General features: G+C 38.0%; 2 protein-coding genes across 3 annotated transcripts in view; both read left to right on the top strand.

Annotated features, from left to right (window-relative positions):
• The window catches only part of LOC124159129 (beta-1,3-glucosyltransferase), a 230,620-nt gene extending 222,653 nt beyond the window's left edge, over window positions 1-7,967 (top strand). For both annotated transcript variants that reach the window (XM_046534702.1, XM_046534704.1), the window contains exons 7-11: window positions 466-673; window positions 1,957-2,092; window positions 2,182-2,341; window positions 5,383-5,689; window positions 7,191-7,967. In XM_046534702.1, coding sequence (XP_046390658.1) covers window positions 466-673; window positions 1,957-2,092; window positions 2,182-2,341; window positions 5,383-5,689; window positions 7,191-7,352 — 973 coding nt within the window. In that variant the 3' untranslated portion in view covers window positions 7,353-7,967. The remainder of the gene's footprint in view (window positions 1-465; window positions 674-1,956; window positions 2,093-2,181; window positions 2,342-5,382; window positions 5,690-7,190) is intronic.
• A 5,959-nt stretch (window positions 7,968-13,926) lies between these two features.
• On the top strand, window positions 13,927-16,765 carry LOC124159131 (malectin-B). Its single transcript, XM_046534706.1, has 4 exons — window positions 13,927-14,532; window positions 14,604-14,786; window positions 14,869-14,926; window positions 15,456-16,765. The coding sequence occupies exons 1-4, from the start codon at window positions 14,152-14,154 to the stop codon at window positions 15,665-15,667; spliced, it is 834 nt and encodes a 277-aa protein (XP_046390662.1). The 5' UTR covers window positions 13,927-14,151; the 3' UTR covers window positions 15,668-16,765.
• Window positions 16,766-16,774: the final 9 nt, after the last annotated feature.

Here is a 16,774-nt window from a genome sequence, read left to right on the forward strand (position 1 = left end):
AGTACTTAAACGCGAAATTTCGCGGAACCAAGTGAATTTCGCGCAGCCTTGGAAATTTCGCGTTATCATTCGCGGTTCGCGAAAATTCGGTGCCCCTAATAATTATTTATTTAATTGTTTAATATTATTTGCTATAAGTGCACTATAAATTGGCAGTCTTACTGTAAGTGTACCACTTTATTAAAATAAAAAAATAAATGAAGAATTGAATTTTTATTGTAAAAGATAATTTCACCTTATCAATCATGGCATCTAGTTTTATTGGGTAATTACTGATTCCTTTGCTACTGATTACCTCCTGAATTAGATATTTAACTACATCATTAAATTTTATGTCTTCAGGATGAGTTCCCTGCACTCTGTGTCTTCAAATAATTCTGTTCAACCTAATTGTGAACTTTTGGCATGTGTAATTTGTGCCTGCATTCATATTTAACATTAAGATGCCCTTTTTTTTCATTCCAGCTTGTCTGATCGTGTGGAGGAATGGGCAGCATCGGGGGAAGTGAGTGATTTTTCAATCGACGCTGCTCATGAGCTGGCATCATTCATCTGGAACTCTGGTCAAGGGGCACACCTCACGCACTCAAAGGCTTTCTGCCTGACCCTGGACCAAAATAAGACTGAGAGCCATGCTAGGTGTGCCACATGGCCTCTACGCTTTGAACCCTGTGTAAGTTGTATCTCTCTCATACTCCCCCGCCTTTCATAATGGTGTGACTTTCAGTGGACAGTGTTTTTAGTCATAGTTTTTTGTTTTTTGAGCGCATCAAAATGCAGTTTCAGGGCCACTCCCTGGGAGAATATGTGGTGAAATTTACTTGGTTGAAAAAACATTTTGGTTGCAAATAAGTGGAATATTTGGGGAATACATTGAACAATGCTCGCAATAAATTATAGTTTTTGGGGGAATGTACAGTAATTTCTCAGCTTAAGAAGATCCGACTTATGAACTTTCAGAGTTCGAACATTCATACTGAATTAAAAAATTGAAGCATGCATGTAATTTCAAATTGGAGTTGGGCTGTGCGACTATTGGTGAAACATGGTGGATATCTCACTATAGGCCTAATGTGAGTGATGAATTCTTTGCCACAGAGAATAAATTTCAAATGTAATAATATTATAATTTAACCATCAATTCAACTGCTGTGAAGTCAGGAAGTGTTCAGCATTTTGCCCATTTTTGTTTCCTGGGGGCAGCAAAATTTTTTCAGCTGCAGAACAGTTCTTGATGATCATGAGTTAGTGTGAGATTGCTATGTAGTGCTCAGTGCATAACAATCATAACTATATACATAATTATATTCTTTGATGCCTAGCTGAGGTTTTTCAACTTGCAAACAAATTCAACTAACAAACAAGGTCCCGAAACGTGTCTTGTTTGTATGTCAAGGACTTTCTGCATCTTCATCATCGGGGTGAAGGGCACCGCATTACTTTTTGTATTTCATTTTTACTGGCCTTATTTACTATGTTTTTCAGTCTCTACTGTTAGGGCGGGCTATGAATTTCATATCAATCACCCTGCCTGAGGGATTTATTGCACAGTAATTATTAGTATGTTGGCTCTTCCCTCATAAAAATACCATGGAATTGCATATGCTGTGGTTCTTAAATTTCTTTGATGTTTATAGTGTTCATATTATTGAAGCAAATAGCGACCAGTATTATTCATGATGACAGTGACTGCGTGGTTGTATGGGATAATCCTGTAATTATATCTCGATTTTCTACTTGGGTGAACGCAAGATTTTATTTTGGGGGAAACTTCATAATTTTTGATCGCTTTATTGATAATAAATTGCACTTTTCCAGAGGTTATTTACTTTCATTAAGGTGTGTGTAAATATTTTTTGAGAAAGGAATAAAATCTGTTTTATTTATTCTGAAGAGTATTGCATTATGTACATATGTCATTTTCCAATTCATGCTCCATTAATATCACTCTTTTAGGGTGAACCTGAATCTCCTGATGCTGTTTATTTTGCTGTGAAGACTTGCTCGAAGTTTCATAAAGCTCGTCTTCCTGTTGTGAAAAGAACATGGGCCCAGTATGCTGTTCATATCACATATTTCAGCGATACTGAAGGTTAAAATTTCATTAAGCTCCATTCCTATACATATTATCCTTCAATCTGGTGACCTACAACTCTCATTGTTATTCTTTTATTTGAACAGATCCATCGATACCAAGTGTAAACCTTGGGATTCCAAACACTGAACATGGGCACTGTGCTAAAACCAAAGGAATACTTCAGCATGTATCGAAAGAAATCAAAAGTGAAAGACTGAAAAACATCAAATGGGCGGTGTTGGTTGATGATGATACCATTCTCAGGTATACATGTATTTTTTGCATACCTTGCTTCAAACTCAACATGATTTACTCCATTCCTCGAAATTTTATTTCTTATTTTATTTTTTTTGATTGATTTTGAATCATCGCTTTCTTGTTTTTATGTGTTTTGGATCTTGGAGGGGGGGGCATGATAGAGTAATAGGTTGTGTTCATGGTCGGATTTTCCTATAGGTTAACTATGCTTCAACTGAGGGCCTAAACATCAAGAGGGGACTACATTCAAATTGTTTGCAAAATTAAAATTACTTAAATTTAGAAACAGTGAACGCTAAAACACTGAACCAAAACCAAGGAGAAATTCTATGCATATGGCTTTTAGCCAAATGTAAAAATGTAATTTAGAAAATTAACCATGGGAGGAGAAAGGGCCTCATAAGTGCTATAGCCTAGGTAGCTCTTTTCATCTAAATTCAGCCCTGTTTATGTGCTTGGCTGCTGGTTGAATGGTCACGCATTCAGATCCCTTTACTTACTCACAAATAAAATTCCTCTCAGTACGAGGTAGCACAGAGAAAGGAACTGGCCCCTCAACCCTGCGTGTGTGAAAATCAAATGTCTATTGCTTAGTGAGGGGTAAGCTCTACCCTCACCTTTTCAAGTCAAACTTTGGATACAATCACCGAGGGAGGGATGCTTGAAACAAATGTACACAGTTCTATGTAATTTTAACTATGTTTAGAAATATCTATTAGATTACACCCATGTCTCGTATAGCGCAAGGGATGCGTTCCTTGGGGTCTTTGCGCTATACGAATTTGCGTTATACGAGAGCGTTTTAACATTGGGAATATAGGGATGCGTTCCTGGTAGCATAGGTCTTGGGTATTGAATTTCCTCTAAAACATATATATTCCCATAAATAGCCTTAGAAAACATTATTTATATAAATGTTTATAGTTTAAAACATCTTTAAAGATAGTATGCTTGCATTTGAAGACTTTTATTCACGTTAAAAAAAATTCTTACCTGCTTTTGAAATTACCTCCTGTCGTGCGGGTGGGCTAACATCTGCCATCTCAGGGGTTCGCAATGCATTTCCGGCAGTTGACGATTTTTCAAACCAGTCTAAAAACAACTATTGTGTCACCCAGGCCCTTTTGTCGCTCATCGAAGTGACAGACAAATGCTACTTTGAATGCCATTTCATAGCTAGCGGAGTTTATGAATGATAAATCATTTTAATTTGAAGTCCTCCGAGGCAATAGCAGTTACGTGAAACAGTCTTTAAATGCCTTGAAAACCTGACCCAGGTTTTCCTTCCCTGAAAATAAATGAACGAGAATGAATTCTTTTCCAAAAGAATATCGTCTCGTCAACACTAAAAACTAGTTGAGGGGGAAAGGAGCCACTTTCAATCACAGCTTGGAGTTCATCAGAAAATGTTGTGGTGACTGCGCTATCAACACTTGCAGATTCACCTGATATCGCCGCACTGAAAATACCTTCTTGCCGTTTAAATTCTGGAACCAACCGGAGCTTTCACTAAATGTCTCGGAGCGATTACCACTCTCGTCTTTTTGTACTGATTCACCATGAACTTTCCGTATGTGTAGACGGCTTAGTTGAAGTTGGTGCGGCTGAGGTCACTGATGTTTTAACTTAGTCTTTATTCAGAATAAGGCATCTTGCGTTTAAACTTCCGCGCAATATCGCTTTGACGTTCTCCATTTTCAAAGCAATTGACCTATATCTATTTCTCTTCTAGGTTTATGGTTTTTCTTGATAAATTCTTGATTTTTCTACCCGCATTCCTATTTTTTGCCATTTTCTCTTGGTTTTTACTCTGCATGGCTCTATCGAAATCACCTTCTACTGCTGAACTGTATTCTTAAGACGCAGAGGGCCTACGACTGCGGGGAGGGAACGGAGCTATTGTGTTTGAGACTCTATAGGGGACCCTCTTATATGTCGTTGCTATTCATGCGCAACTCGGCCACCGCTCCATTTCTCCCCCGTGAATACCGATGACCTTGAAGGCTTTAGCGTGGACCCTCTACCTGGAAGTCAATCGCCCTATAACCTATGACGGCAAAAATTACGTCTCAACCAGTATTGCTAAAAAGAAAACTCATTTCCACTAGCCCCACGCTTAATTAATGATCTAAATTAACTCATTCTGTTAAGGAGACGAGATAAATTACTTCGGTAGGCCGGTTATCTGGACCCAATGACGAGTAATACTTTTGGCCATTGCACAGCAATGAATTTCGATTAATATATAAACAAAAAAGAAGATTTGAGGCAAGCAATAATAATAATATGCGTAAAATGATAGAAATTTCGTGTGTACCTAGCGCAAGTTCACGTTTTATCACGAGAGCGTTTAAGATTTTTGATTAGGCTACACTGCGTTGCAATATTTCCCCGAGGAACGAATTTGCGCTATATCGAAATTGCGCTAATCGAAATTGCGCTATACGAGACATGGGTGTATTGCCATTTCAAAGGTAAAAAATTCATTTGAGAACCTGGGCACTTCACTGATATTTCTCAACCTGCATAATGTGGAATAAAGATGAATTATATCACTGAGTGCTAAAATGATTATTTTTGTGCTTTTATTTTTCCTGTTCTGAATTTATTTACTTTCATTGAAATAATAATCATTGGATGAAAATTTATACATTTTATGCATTTAATGGGTTTTGTAATCCAAAAAAACATGCATCCAGTCTACCAAATTTTAAGTTATGTGTCAGTAGAAAGGCTCCATGATCTAAATATTTTTGAGTTTGAAATTCCTCCAGAAATCAATATCCATAACATATGCTCCAGTTTTCTCATTGTTAGAGAGAACTTCGTGCTATCTATAGAAGTAGGAAAGTGACATAAGATGGAATCGCAGTCAATTCACAGCAACCTCTGTACCCAATCCTCTTCAAATGTCAAGAGAAAATATGTGGAGTGATAGTATTTTCTGTTGGATTTAAGTTAATGAAAATGTCATGCAACCAATTCATTCTCTCATGGAGTCAAAATTATTGTATGAGATACTCTCTTAATATCCAATTTCTTTACAGTGTTGCTAGACTCCTTTCCCTGCTTAGCTGCTTTCAAAGAGAAGACAAGAAGCCTGTGGTGCTTGGGGAGCGCTATGGCTATCGAGTTAGTGAGCCTATGGAAGAAGAGTTCCCATCATATTCCTATGGATACAATTATGCCACTGGAGGTGGAGGAGTTGTGCTGAATGTAGAAGCTATCCATACACTCTCTGAGTCTGATGTCTGTGTCTGCCCCTCACCAGATGCCCCTGATGATATGGTACTCCTGGGAGTGTGCCTTTCTCGACTTGGTATCAGTGTCACCCATTCTCCGTCCTTCCACCAGGTAATAAAACCTGTGAGGTTACGTTCACCATCATCATTAGTTAACAATCCTAAGATTGGTTTTATGCAGCTCTCCAGTACACTCTCCTACCCTTAAGCCTTTTCATAATGATGTATTTCTTGTCATTTACATCTTCTATAACCCTGCCCTATGTAATTCATTAGGAGCTGTCCCTTGCCCTTCTTCCCTTCCACTTGTCCTTCTACGACTGTTTTCATCAGATCATTATGCCTATAATATGGCCAACTAAGTTGTCCTGTCTTCTCTTAAAGGTTTTTAGAAGACTTCTCTTCTTAGAAAGGAACTGCAATCCTTACCTTATTATGTTTAAGCACATGCTTGTGGCTAAGTTAGGGCTGAGTTCTATCCTCACCTATCAAAACCAATCTTTGGCCTGAATCACAGTGTGAGTTTGGTCTAATGTGATAGATACGCATGGCTGTGGCCAAGAATGAGACAAGTGTGTTATATGCCTCAAATATAGGTATATAAATCATTTATGGACAGTGAAATTATGGTTGGGAATGTCTCTTTCTAACTACATATTATTTTCTTAAAGTCATGATGACAGACAACATAAGCTCCTTACTGACACAAAATGAATTACATCTAAATATAAATCAAAAAGTTTTTACTCGTTCTCTCTCACCTTTAATCAGGTCAATAGTCAGTGAGTGGGCTTCAGCCCTCTCCCCACCAAATTTTTTCTCTAGTGGCAACTACCAGCAATACATCTCTGAGGTGACCACTAGGGCATATATTTTCTGGCACTCCATTATCGATACAGTTCCATATTGTAATGCCTGATAATAAATGATGAATTTAGCATTCATTATCATGCAAACAAAATACATATGTTACTAGCCCAATGGAATGTAAGATTTTTCTGTGTGTGCAGATTGATAACAAAATATCAGTATAGGCAACCCCTATATACATGAGCTCCCCCTAAAACAAATTTCTGACTATGTGCCTGCCTTCTTGTGGTTATCAATCATTGTTCAAATAATTAATCTTAATTTTTTAATGATAATTTACATCCTGTTTGACTACTTTCATATGATTTAGCGTTAAAATCTAGTCATTGTAGCTGCTTTTAAGGCCAAGTCTTCAGTTCAGCTCTCATACATATTTTGCAAACAGCATTTTGTAAATTACAAATATTGGAAGCATTTATAATTTATCTCATAACCTATATCTCTTACTACAGTAGTTTGCCACCTAATGTCTGCCAAAGGAGGCTAGTATGAGTTAGGATCAAGAGTGAATAGAGCCAAGCCTTCAATTAATGTCACTTGCATTAGCTGTTCTGATTTCCTCCACTATTGCAAATATATACATATATGAGACTATATTCAGGACTCTTTTCCATATGTTTCTCTAATTAAACCCTATTTATTAATTAAAATTTTATCAGTTACTTTTACAATGACGATTTCACACTTGATTGAGCAGTAAATCAAGGGCAATGAAAAGTTGACTAAATCTTTTTCCTTTGCAGGCAAGACCCCTTGACTATCCAGCAAAATTTCTGAAACCGCAACATCCAGTATCTTTCCACAAACACTGGATGATCGATCCTGTAAACGTTTATCAGGAATGGTTTGCAGCTTCTGACCAGGAGATCAAGCTGGACAAAGCATCCATACATAATGAGCTGTAATTATTTTTCAATGGACTTTTTGGATCAATTTAAATTGGGATGCATAGTATTGATAAATCATATCTATAGCATTCATTTATGAGACAAATCATATATTTTTCTATGCTGATGTGTTGCACACTTTGAGGTTCAAAAAAAGTCTGTGTTGATTGTCAGCTGATGAGTGAAATGGAAGAGGCTGCATCAAGTCAGAGCATTATTTGGAGGTTATGTGACTATTGTTTTGACTAATGGAAAACTATTGTTATTTGTAGACACTCCACATGTCTGTGTGTGTGTGTGCCTTGCAAAGTGAAGCCATTGTTATCATTTGAAGAATTTTATCTGATGTTTTAACCCTTTTGAATCGTATGTCAATGCCAAATTACTCTTGTTATCCTGTATAATTATGTAAATACCTGCCTTGTATTGTGTGCTAAAGCACTCATGACCATGGTAAATTACAAACCTCGCTATCAAGAGGTGTTGAAGTTGAATCTGAATGCAACTTCTCTTTAATTTATTCAACATGAATTCTTTGTCATCCTTCTCCACAAAATGTGGGAGATGTCCTTTGGAAATGTGCCATTGATTGTTTATTATTGAATATTAATACATATTAATCTTTCACTTGTCCTTCAGATACTTCATTATTCAAGACAGGTAATAATGAATGCTAAGGCTGTAGCCAGGAAAGAATTTAGGGGAGGAGGGTTGGTGGAGAAGGGGTACATATTGGGGGATTCATATGGAAGGGATACACTGAAGACCATATCTGTCAAATAGCCCTTGACTTCTGTTTGTTATCGCCAGAACATGTGCAGTCAGTAGCCCATACTTGGGACAGATTTTATGTTCTAACATAAATAAAATCAGTGAAGGAAATAACCACAAGCTGTAAATGTTAACCGAAATTCTGAAGAGCACTTGCACTTTGAAAATAAGTAATTGTTAACACTTTGCAGTCTATGCCTGCCCCTATGAAAAAATTGTATAAACCTGTTTCAAAATTTTATACAATTTATACAATTGCCATGGTAATTGTATAAATTGTATAAAATTTTGAAACAGGTTTATACAATTTTTTCATAGGGGTGTTCATGCTTAGGGCAAACGATTTTGTCGAACGAGGAAATGCCCATATCCTTTACGGGCACCGCTTCTCCGCAGAATATCTCACGTTCCCCATATTGTAGTCGGGTCTAGTTTGAGCCTATGCATTGCACAACTTTTTAGAGTTAAAAAAAATTATGTGGTGGCATCACCTATGTTTATGGAACAATACCACTCTGAGCACTTACACTGTTTACATCATGGTAACCAAGCTGAAAAAGTAAAAGTCCCCTTTTGTTGCAAGTTAGATCCCTGTCTCAAGTATGAGCTAATTATTGAGCATTGATAAGTACTTGAATAATATTGGGTGAAGACTTCAAGTTTCTCACCAGGTGAGGTTTTCCATCTCTCCTTCTGACATTTTGAGGAGCAACTCTCTCACCCCTCCCCCTTAAATGCCTCACCTAATGAATGGATGCCCCCTATTGCGAGGAAACCATCCAAGTCATTATTTATCACATCAAATTGTTGTAAGACTGACTGCTACTGTTTGATGAAATAAGTAATATCTCATTTATAACCTCCCCTAGTGCTAAACTGTGACCTTTTACTGAAAATTAGGCATAGTTAAGACGTCTCTTGATTTAAAAATAATAGGGGATTTACTCACAAATACTGCCAGTCCACAACAATTCAAAGTGCTTGAAAGGCCTACAAAGAGGGCGGGAGTGATAGGAGGTAATATCCCCACGGTCCAGGATGAGAGGGCCTTGCTTCAACAAATGCTGGGTGCATGGAGGTTTCTTATAGCAATACTAACGGTATCCTTGGGCGTAGCCTGCAAGGATTATACCAATTTCCATGATTCAAATTTTCTGCCTTAACCCTGGTTTCCAGTCCATTTTTTTTTTATTACCCTGACTTGATTACAATGTCAAAACAATCATATACATATATGGATTTTATGAAATAATCCATCAATGTATGTATACATACAAACTGTGATACAAAGTCAAGAATTATAAGTGGAGGCGGAAATAGAGTCAAGTAGCACCAAGTTTGCACTACCCAGAGCAGCTCAGTCAGAACGGAAGCATAGCACCCAGGAAGATAACAATGGCCAGAGACTAAAGGCTGCTGACACGAAAGGGCATGGAATGCACTTAATAGATGTGCTAATGAAAGATGAATTATTACTGTATATGATTTATGTCCAAGTGACAATGCTGTGGGTTATGATTGAGGGCAGTATTGGGCTTACCAGTTTATAATGTAGATTGCGATAAAGTTTGAAAAATAAAGAGACCTCCTTTGTTCCCTTGCTGGACCCGTTGCCTACCTCTCAAGCTATTGGTAGAAAAAATTAATGGGGTTAACCATTTTGACAAATAAGCTGATGATGTTACCCAATCCTTCTGATATCTCAGCAACTCTTTGCATATGTGACTCATTTGATCCATTGTTGTTTACACTCTTGTGGATGATTCTCTCAATGAGCAGTTCTCCCTGGAGGGATAATTCACCAGAGCTCTAACGATGTCACTAACCCATGATATGTTAGTGGCAACTTTTGCATTTTTTAAATTTTAACTTCATAAGAGAATGGCCGAATGATGAAGATTTTTTTTCCATACTATAATTTCCAATCCAGCAACTGAATTCTTTTAATAAATTAAGATTTTGGGTCTTAGTGAACTACATCATTGGCTGAGTTTTGCATGTATTAGGTAGGATTCTCCTCCCCTGATTTTCTGGGGTCAACTCTGGGTGACTCAACTGCAGTAGTTGGTGTTGGAGGCTCGGGAGTTCACCGCTCTTGGAAAAAGTCGAGGAATGAGGCTAGGGTGCAGTTGAGAATTCATTATGAAAGTTTTATTTTACCAGCTTATACAAGATGATGCCTGATGCATGCACAGCTGAGGCAATACGGAATGGAAATCAGAAATTAGAATAAAGGTGAGTGAGCCATAGGGGTAAGTTACCTCTCTGGGGGAAACAAAGGGATGAGTACAAAACAAAGGATATTGTAGATTGGAAAATCTTAAACTACTTTCCAACACTGATCATATAATATCACTCATCATCATAGTTTCTGAACCACAATAGGGTAGTTTCCTTCATCAAAGAAAGCGAAAGGCATTGATTGCGATTCCTTACCCACCATTAGTGTATTCATAATATACAAATTATTTGGTTTTAGAAATCCCAGTTTAGACGAATGGCAATGGTCAATTTTATCCTCATTTGAAAAAGTCCCGATTGGCGCCCATGCGATGCCACTCCACATGATGTCACAGGGACCTAGCATCTATACGAGTTGATAGGAGCAGGGGCGCATCCAGGAATTAAGGCTAGGGGGGGTTTTAGGCACAACTAATACTTAGGGGTGTGGGGGTGTTGCATACCCACCAGGGTAAGTGGGAGGTGAGGAGGCCCTCCGCCAGAAAAAATTAAGACAAACGGCTCAAAATGGTGATTTTTACGGTCTTATGAGGGATATTTTATTAATCCTCACACTATTCTCTAAGAAATATTAATCCAATTTAGTAAAATAGATTTAACTTAAAAATTTCTATGAGTTCTGGGGGGGGGTTTTTATCCCCCAAAAGCCCCCCCTCACTGTGCCACTGGATAGGAGTTTTACATCGTCTGAGATTACCAATGCATGCACGAGGGAAACATGCTCAGGGAAACATGTCTTAATAATCACCTATTAAAACTGGCTGAGGTCGTAAAGTTTCCTTCGTTTGATAAGGTATTAATAATCCTTATTTAAGCCAAGCGTTACCTGCTAGCAGGGTACTCTGCTATCTGCTAGCATCCTGAGATGTATCAGTGCTCAAAGCCTCGCCCCAAGGTCACCTCACTTGGCAGCAGCAGGAACCAGACCGACGCCATACGGGGTTTTCCCAGCATTCATACTTAGCGTTTGCATTTTCGCGCGCTTGAAAATTTTCACTTTTTATTTAATCGCAAAAAATCGACATCGTCATTTAAAAATCTGAAAGCGTGAAATACGTACTCCAGGAGTAATAATCTTTCGATTTAGGCAATAAAAAAATAATAGGAAACCACCCTATTAGCCTAGCTGAGCATAACTCCTTCACCAGAGGCTATAGCAGTGAGTGATGATATAGCATGGACACCATTTTACTGAAACATTATGGAGAGCCTAGTCTCTGGCTTTTTTGAGCTACTTATGTATTTGTATTTCTAACAAACTTGGCATGATGCCTCTAACCCATATGTTGGAGCATGCCAAGGTGAACTACTGAGCCATGCATGCAGAATAAATAGTCTACAGAAGGGATGGTCTGGGTAAGGCCAGTGATGTGGCTGCACCAGGGTTGGCCCCGGTCCCACCCAAATTTCCGCCCCCCCCTCTGACCCAAATAAGACAGAAAAATTTCAGAGTCAAAGACCAAAGTTGAGCTATATATTGTAACATTAAAATAAATACTTCGAAATGTTCCTCGACGAGGTAAATAACATAAAAATACCAAAGGTTGGGCAGAATCACAGGACACAAAAAAGAAAAAACACTCACAGTACTAAATTTTCGGTGGCACATTACCACCTTCCTCAGAGTTAGGTAGGAGACTATAGGTAAAGTATGAAAGATAGCTGAGGGAAGGGGAAATAGTGGGGTGGTAGGGTCCAAAGGGAGGGGGGGGGGAAAGGTGTGCTGAGGCAATTGAGGGATTATCAGTTAATATTTAAGCCGGGAGGAAGAAATGCTTTAAATAGCCATATGTAAGTTAATTCGATAGAGTTAAGTTTGAGTGGGTGGTCTGTGGGGGGAAGGGAGGCCAAAACTGATACATTGTAACAATCATTGAATTGACGCCGATGAGTGGCTGCATGTTTCGCCACCGGAGGGACGCAAAGTGAGAGGAAGTGCATGATGCCCTGTGGTTGTTGATCCTTAGGTTAAGGGGATCCAACCAGAATCACTACAGTGATTGTACTGCACAACGTGCAGTGAATGTGGCAATATTTATTAATATAATAAAGAAAAGAAGGAATGAGAGCCCTAGAACAGAAGTATGCAGGTGCGAAGCCAAATTTTATATTAGGTCCGTATTGGAACCACCTTTCCCTTATTTGAAGTAACACATAAGGAGTCACATATTTTTCATTGATTAAAAATTAACCCTATTACTGCCACCGGGCTGATATATCAGCCCTCGCTGGTTGTGCAAAAACTACCAAGGGATGATTTATCAGCCCGACTTCTTTGACTTTTTTTTTGTGATTGTGGCCTTTTCAACGGCTGTAATTTAAATAAACCCCCTTAATCTATCTATAATTCTAAGCAATGAATATATATTTAGTATTGAGAAAAAAATCTAGATGTTTTAAATAAAATTAAGTATTTATAATAATTTAAAATCTGAAACATCCCACCCCAAAATGGGCTGGCAATAAAAGGGTTAATCATCTAACGGAACAGCGCATGACTCAATCTTTTTGAATAAGCTACATGAACCCACGATGGAAGTGGACATAGGTGGATTTAGGGGAGGGCAGGGAAGCCGACTTACAAAAAATATTTGGGGGGCCCAAACCGGGGATCTTGCCCCAGGAAATTTTATAAGTAGTGAGTTATAAGTTTTTTAAGCATTTTAGAAGAGCCATATGATCAACATTAGAACCCTGATAACTCAATATCTGGACACTCTGGGGAAAATCGACAAGCCTGACACATTTTTCCCTCACACACACAAAGAATTTTTGAGGGGGCCCGGGCCCCCTCAGGCCCTATGGAGTCGGCGCCACTGGGGGAGGGGCAAGTGCCTCTCACCCTGCCAGACGCTTAAAAAATAGACAAGATCTCCAATAGCGTTATCATTACATCCGCTTTGTTTTGAGTTTTAAGGAGCCTCAATTAATAATTTTTGTATTAAAATAACGAGAATATTTAGTAAAGTAATTGTTGTATGTTGTTTTTAATCTCAAATATGAGAAGACCGTTTGCCTGCCAGACCCTTGAGTCCCCCCCCCCCCCCCCCCCCAACAGCAATAAAAAAATTCTGCATCTGCGCTTGAAAGTGGATATTTTCCAAAATTATATGTTCTAGCAAAAATGTATATCATGCTGAACTTATTTAATGGAAAATGGGCAAGTAACTTCCATTCCTTATATATCATCTACGATGGTTTCCCGAAATGATCTTTCGCCAATACTAAACGATCAAAGGATGTAACGACACTTCCATACTCGAACTTGGCAGGTCGTTGGCCTATAACTTCTACTGCAGCCAATGGCAGATCGTTCAAATGCAAAAAGGTAGATCGCTGCCCTGACAAGACAATTCGCGAGGGTGGATAGAAACACGATAGAAACTAATAACATGGATTAGCGGGAGGATCTCATAGTTGCGTTCGGACTGAAAGAATTCACAAAAGCACTATGGTAAAAAAATTGCCAAACAAATCAGTACCTCGAGGCTTTGACAAAGCCACTGTAAACCCCGTAACGAATTTTCCGAAGCGAACATTCATACATGACCATTTTTTCCAAAGGCTGCAATGCCTCACGTACTTTGCTCTCTCTTAAACTCGCTAGATATCTCACATTCCTCAAGAGTTTTCCTTAAAGCTTATTTTATCAGAGTAGCTTGCCAGATAACGCGATAGGAATTAATAGATGGCCACAATTTATCTCTCCTAAGCTTCCGCCGTAACAACAAATCTTACGCCTATTGTATGCCACGTGCAGCGGGAGTTTTCATATCAGTATTTCAGTATTCATTTGTTCACCGCCATGACCACTGCAGGCTGCAGTCAAAAATCAACTTATTCAAGCACTTTAGAAGTATATTTATTATCTCTGTTGCTGTTTATTGTTGGAGAAGTTACAGGAATTGGTGAAGTTATATATGCCATCAATGCAGGGGGTGAAGCTCATACGGACGTTAATGGAATACGATACGAGCGTGACCCCTTGCATGCCAAAGTGGGAACAGCTTCTGATTATGGAAAGCAACTATTAATAAGCAGGGTTCCTCAAAATGATCTTATACTCTACCAGACTGAGCGATACCACCACAGTACTTTTGGGTATGATATTCCTATTAAAGAAGACGGTAGCTACGTAATGGTGTTGAAATTCAGTGAAGTGTATTTCAACGCTCCCAACATGAAGGTGAGGAAAAGCTTTCGTCGGTTTTTGATTATATACTGAGTGAAAATGTTAACATGTTATCAATATTGCAGGTTTTTGACGTCGTCCTAAATGGTGATCATACAATAGTATCAGAGCTTGATATATACGATAGAGTTGGGCGAGGAACAGCTCATGATGAGTATATACCCTTTCATGTCGAGAAGGGAAGACTTTATTATAATGACGAAGAATCTGACATTAGGGGAGGAAAAATAAGGGTGGAATTTATAAAGGTACGTATTAACGCACAAGAGGATCGAGTATCTTAAATTTTTTTGCTTGGATTTAAAGCTAACATTTTTTTTTTGTTTTCAGGGCTATAGAGACAATCCAAAAATAAATGCTGTGTGTGTTTACAAAGGGAGCATAGAAGGTAATTATTTGTTTTGTACCAAACTTCTAATTCTTTCTTATATTATCATAAATTTTATGTCTTAGACTTTCTTTGGAATACTACCTTGTACCAATATCTCATTTGTGGCGATGGAAGTGAGTCTATTACAAGTTAACGTTATTCGTGGCAATTCTTTGTGGAATTTCCCAACTCCTCGCTGTTGATATAGCCCGAATTTGGATGTGACTGCGGTGATATTTCCTTGTGTCGCATCCAGCCAATATAAGAATGATTCTCTGAAAATTATTGATCTTACCACTGCTATTTTCATTCTGCGTGCGGTTTGTTCGTATTTTGTGAGTTTTCACTTAAATTTGACAAACATTTTAACTTCCAATTGCTAGGACCTTAGGAAGGAAAACTTGTATTAGTGGCTCCCGTTTATGGGGTTATTGAAATTAAAACGTTTGTACCCCTTTTTTGGAATGGTATTTTATTATTGATTATATATTATCAGTGGTTTACTGTGGTTTATTTGGCTAATAATCGTTCACTTTACTTTTAATAGAAGTGCCAAAACTAATTCCACTGACTCCTGATCCTGAGGAGGAGTTTCATGAAGAATTAGAAGATAAGAGGCCTTTGTCATCCAAGAATCGTCGGCCAAGCGGTCCTCGTACGCCTGACCCCTATTCTATTGATGACTCGTCCATAATGCTCCCAGTATTTGTTGCAATTGGGTCTTTCATTCCCCTTTTGTTTTGTCTGTGCAAACTCTGAGGGTATCTCCCGATATGACTGTGCACATAGTCCAAACCATTCGTGAACCTCATCAGTTCAGTGGTTGAAATGCTTAGCCTACATAAGATGTATGCCAAATCGATTTTTAAACATTAAGGGAACTTTTGGAGCCACCAAGTCAATTTTTCTTCACATAATTGACAGGGTTGTATATCAGGAAGATACCACATAGCTATTAATAATTGATCTCGGAGTTAATTGTGTGCTTGGAGTGGTTTGTGACTTGGTTAACAATGAAGGTTGTGAGGATGTGTTCATTCCAGAGGTGTCAATGGTGGTTGAATTTTTATTTCCATCATATAACATGGGACTTGTTGATGAGCCGTGGCGAACAAGAATCGTAACTATGAAAAATCTTTTAACTATTCTTTGTTGTTATTTTAATCAAAATTTTATCCATGTTTAATTTAGATGCTAATGGGCATTTACTTAAAGAAAGTATTGATTGTTTAAATTTTTTTAGTTTTGTTAAAAATCACTTTTTTAAATACATGACAGGAGCTTTTTTTGCTTGATCTCGGATAGTAAGTGGCACTTATATGCTTAATCACCTCTACTGAGTCTGTGTAGAGAAGTCAAGAATGTGGGTTGCAAAATTAAATGCTAGCGTAAATGGAGGTGAAGTGAAACAAATCTTTTATCCTCATGATTTGTGAGTAGGGCAAATTGTACTTATCACTTAAAAAGATATCACATTTTTCTACTTGTGCACTAAATGAATATTTTTTACAAAAATCACGTTCATTTTGTAGCTAGTCATTCGAAAATTGAACTGATTCCTTGTGTTTGAGGTTTGATTTTTGTTCACTTGTTTGCATATCCATTATTCATCAGTTTTCCTAGAGCATTTTTCTTGGATTGAAAATGTCTCAAAGGTATGTGTTCAATCATGTACTTAATTTTAGTTTAATTTCCTTTTCTACTTGTTTTGTACTTGTTTGTTACCTTCTATCAATTCCTTGATGCCCAACTTTAGGGCAAATTTCGTGCAATATTGTTACTTACTGGAGAATTGTCCTGTGTTGTTCATTTTTTGCTAAATGAAATTGAGTAAATATCTCCATTTGTGAAAGTAAATATTTTTTA

The sequence above is a fragment of the Ischnura elegans genome, chromosome 5 (assembly GCF_921293095.1).
Source record: "Ischnura elegans chromosome 5, ioIscEleg1.1, whole genome shotgun sequence".
Taxonomy (NCBI): domain Eukaryota; kingdom Metazoa; phylum Arthropoda; class Insecta; order Odonata; family Coenagrionidae; genus Ischnura; species Ischnura elegans.

Bases quoted from the DNA above. Each gene is read 5' to 3' on its own strand.
- LOC124159131 (XM_046534706.1), top strand. From the start codon at position 14,152: ATGACCACTGCAGGCTGCAGTCAAAAATCAACTTATTCAAGCACTTTA. The intron at 14,787-14,868 runs GTACGTATTAAC...TTTTGTTTTCAG, and splicing joins TAAGGGTGGAATTTATAAAG to GGCTATAGAGACAATCCAAA. The intron at 14,927-15,455 runs GTAATTATTTGT...TACTTTTAATAG, and splicing joins TTACAAAGGGAGCATAGAAG to AAGTGCCAAAACTAATTCCA.